The 3906-nt window shown below is 35.6% G+C and overlaps 1 protein-coding gene across 2 annotated transcripts; it reads right to left on the reverse strand.

The window, feature by feature from the left end:
- Positions 1–145: 145 nt before the first annotated feature.
- LOC109603833 (rab GTPase-binding effector protein 1) lies at positions 146–3593 on the reverse strand. Of its 2 annotated transcripts, none has more exons than XM_049961262.1 (12): positions 3405–3593; positions 3242–3346; positions 3008–3190; positions 2803–2942; positions 2286–2393; positions 1758–1889; positions 1306–1700; positions 1159–1252; positions 909–1096; positions 737–851; positions 562–678; positions 146–504 (listed from the first exon to the last, which is right to left on the reverse strand). In XM_049961262.1, exons 1-12 carry the CDS (start codon positions 3448–3450, stop codon positions 229–231), a joined length of 1899 nt encoding a protein of 632 aa, XP_049817219.1. In that variant the 5' UTR covers positions 3451–3593; the 3' UTR covers positions 146–228. The 2 variants fall into 2 exon arrangements, with proteins under 2 accessions (XP_049817219.1, XP_019875904.1); XM_020020345.2 differs by having other exon boundaries at positions 1306–1703.
- Positions 3594–3906: the final 313 nt, after the last annotated feature.

Genomic DNA, 3906 nt, shown 5'->3' on the forward strand with positions numbered 1-3906 from the left:
TTTTAGATTTTATTTTCGAAACCGCAAACAAATACTTCTACATACCAATTGGTTACCAAATACAAATTAATATTTTTTCAGAATATTTTCATATTAAACTAATATCAAGATATTTTCTGGATATCTCAACAATAAAACACTCAAAAAAGACGAAACATTTTTATTTATAACTTTTAAATATCCATATAATTATTAAAGGAATATAATCAAACAGCCTAGCAAATATATTCAAGTCATTGGCGGGGCTTCGCTGAAATACGGGGCAGACGATTTGACTAGTAGGGTGTAGCATACATCACAGACCTTTGACGGACGCTGATTCGGACCGCTCGGCACCGTTCTCGACAAGCACGCCAAACAAAATATTTGACCGCAGTGTCGACAGTGAGTCTTCTTTCTCGAACCGCCTCCCAATATGTTCTTGCAGGACGGACATTCGTCCACGTCTTCTTCGTGTTGCCATCGAACCACCGTGTCAGACTCTCGAATTTTCTCCAATTGCATCTGTTTTTATTTATTTTTTTTTTTTAAATAAAAAATGGAAATTTTTATATTTATTACCTGTAGACTTTGTGAAAGTCTGACGAAATCTTTTTGCACCGTTTCCGTGGTGTCCAATTCTTTCTGCAGTGAATGAGCTCTAGTTTTTAGTTCGTTGTTTTGACTCTCCAACGTTTTCTGTAACATAAAACTTATATAACAATCACGTATCACACGAAGAAACTAATAAACGCACGATAGTTGCCGTAAGATCAGTAATTTGTTCGGATAACTCATTGATTTTTGCTTGTTGAGCTTTGTCAGCATTTCTCAATCGTTCACAATCCTTTTCAAGTGCCCTTTTTTGTTTCCTATAACAATATAATTATGTTATCTTAATTCAGGCCAATTAAATAAAATAGTTTTACTTAATTTGCATGTTTTCAAGAGTAATATTATCCTCCACGCTTTTCCATTCATGCCTATCACCTTCGATTTGCGTCTTAAGTAGCACGTGTTCGCTTTGCAGCGAACTTAATTTACTTTCCGCCGCCTCTTTACCAATTTTTTCCTTGATTAGTTCCTGGTGGTTTCTCAAAATCAATTCGTGTAATTCCTACAATGAAATACTCAATTGTGCATTATATATATTTAAAAAATTGTAATAATGGTCAAGACCTCAACAGTATCGGGAAGATTTATAGCTTCGCTCTGCAAAATTTCCGAATGAACCGTGTATTTTCCCGTCAACATATCGTTTTCTTCTTGTAACCTATCAAAAACACATTGAACAATAATATCAGAAACTAATTAGCATCAAATTACTTGTTCAACTCCTCGTAGATCTGTTCTCTTTCCATGCCCAACTTAGCGATATTTTGTTGCAACTCCGAAACCGACGCGTTAAAGAACTGCCTTAGTTCCTTTAAATCTTGTTCCGCGCATTCGGTGCTCCTTGTCAATTCTGCCACTTGCAACTTGTGCTCTTCCTTTTTCTCGTTCCATTTTTCCTCCATTTCCTTTCGGAAGCCGATCTCCTTCAGCAAATCTTCCTTGTGACGTTCTGCGGTTTTTTCCGATCGCAAGACACGATTCTCAAGCTCTTGCGCTTGTTGTTGTTCCTTCACTAGTTGGGCCTCATAGTTGCTGCACATGTCGCAAGTGCTCGCTGGCTTAGAATCGAACGACGTGTTCGTAGACGTAGTGGTCTGCCCCACAAGCTTCTAATTAAGAAAAATATTGATGCAATGGATATGCGTAATAATGAGCACACTTACGTCGTCGGTAATGTGTCCGCATTCTCGGCATTTCTGAAGTTGCTCGTCGGTGTGACGTAGTTTCTCTTTAAGCGCCTTGATTTGATCTTCCAGCGGTTCGACCAGCGATCGCAAATCCTCCACATCGTCTCCCTATAATCCACACGCAAAATCTCATGTTAAACATTTGATTTATTGATGTAGAAACTCACTCTGCACATATACATTGTACAGTCGCGACAGGAAAATGGATATACCAGACGTAAATTCACGATTTTGTTATCACGAGCTGTTTTATCAGGACTAACATATGGTCGCGATAATGCGAGGAAACTTGAGCCCTCAATAACGACAGGGATGAGTATGTTAATTAAGGAGTTGTTTGTCACGTCGCTTCGCATTAAATTTAGAGCCAATGCTGTTAATTACACTCTATTGAGTTTGGATAAAACCGTGTTTGAATAAAAAATGATATAAACAAGCAAAATGAACAAAAACAAATTCGATACAAATATTAATAAATCTAAATAAATTACCATAAAAAATTACCTTTTGAGAGTTTTCGTCCTGTGATGAGAAGCTATCAGCGCCCAACTTCTTCACGATGCCTTTGGTGAGCGCATTCAATACGACACTGGGTGCCAAGCTGCTGTGCTCCTACAAAATAAAACAAAAAAACTGAATGTAAAAATGTATAAAAATGAAAAATTCACCTTTATATAATCGAGTACGGGTCTCATTTCCCATTTGCGGTTTGTGTTTTCGCAGATACAAGTAATTACTCAGTCAGTTGGTAATGATTAAAATGCTAATTTGCCGTATTTGTTAACCTATTTGCGCCCGAGGCGACGAGTTACTGTACTGCAGTCAGTTATTTTTGTCTACTGCGAATTTAACGATGAATTGACATAAGAAAACTGATGACACCAAAACATATCAAGTGAGTATTTTGCTTTTATTTCTAGTTTAATGTGTAAATTATATGAAGTTAAGTTGTAATCATTGTTCATTATTAAAATGTAGAAAAGTGAAATGTTCATGTAAAGGTAGTAATCACATTACATACTTGTGAAGTATGATGAGGAGACTGTTGTTTTTGCGTCTTCAACTCAGCAATTTCGGCGTGCAATTGCTGAATATAATACTGCAACTTTCTCAGTTCATTATCATATAGTATTCTAGTTGAACTTGATTCTTCAACAGTTTCTGTAAGAAAAAAAAAAAATCAATTTCAAAATGTGTAACAACATAGTTTTTTTCTTTGTCTCTACCATGAACAACACGCTGAAGGGATGCAATTTCTTCATCAGCTTTCCTTTTTTCAACTTCAAAATTTGATTCTCTGGTCATACTATCGACTATTAATTGGCTTTTGACATCATCCAGTTCGCGTTTAAGATTGTTTATTTGTTGCTTTAAATTATTATTTTCTTCAGTTTGTCGAAGAAGTTCAGCTAAAACTAAACTAGTTTACACAACTTAAAGAAGTTGTCTGATAGGTTTACCTTCTTTCTGCAAGAACAGTTCTTTCATTTTGGCCCTTTGGACGTTGAATTCGTCCTGGATTTTCTGTTTTTCGATTTCGACAAGTTTTGTGATCTCGTCTTGTTCTTTAATGTTTAATATTTTTTTATTGTGATGAAATACAGGGTGGTAAACAAAACTTACCTTTGTCGTTTTGACAAAGAACAGACGGTGGTTCGGTGTGCTCCATATTTTTAAGTTGCGCTACGGATGCATAATTCAAAACACGAAAACTGACAAAAAATCTATGCGTAATAATGCTATTTTTTATAGATTTGACATTTATAATAACCTTAAAAATTATTACTTGTCATTTTATTTGTCAACTCGACCACCAAGTGTACCAACGTGATACAGTTTTCTTTGTTTTTAAACATCTTTTGTTCAGCATATATTTTGTATTTTTTTCTATATATTATTACAAATTACAGTCTGCAAAGAGCAAATATATTTACAAAATAAAGTTAACGAATATTTTAGTGAATAAATACGCAATTTATGACGTCACAAGTCCGCAGAGTCCATTTTACAATATTGGTAGCCCTTAGTACCCGGAGATTTAGCAATCGGTGCGCCACCTGTGTATATACATTGGAAATTGAGTAACGTGCCCAGTAATATCTTTTCCCCCACGCCACTTTTGTAT

Source organism: Aethina tumida, chromosome 1 (assembly GCF_024364675.1).
Source record: "Aethina tumida isolate Nest 87 chromosome 1, icAetTumi1.1, whole genome shotgun sequence".
In the NCBI taxonomy this organism is placed as follows: Eukaryota; Metazoa; Arthropoda; class Insecta; order Coleoptera; family Nitidulidae; genus Aethina; species Aethina tumida.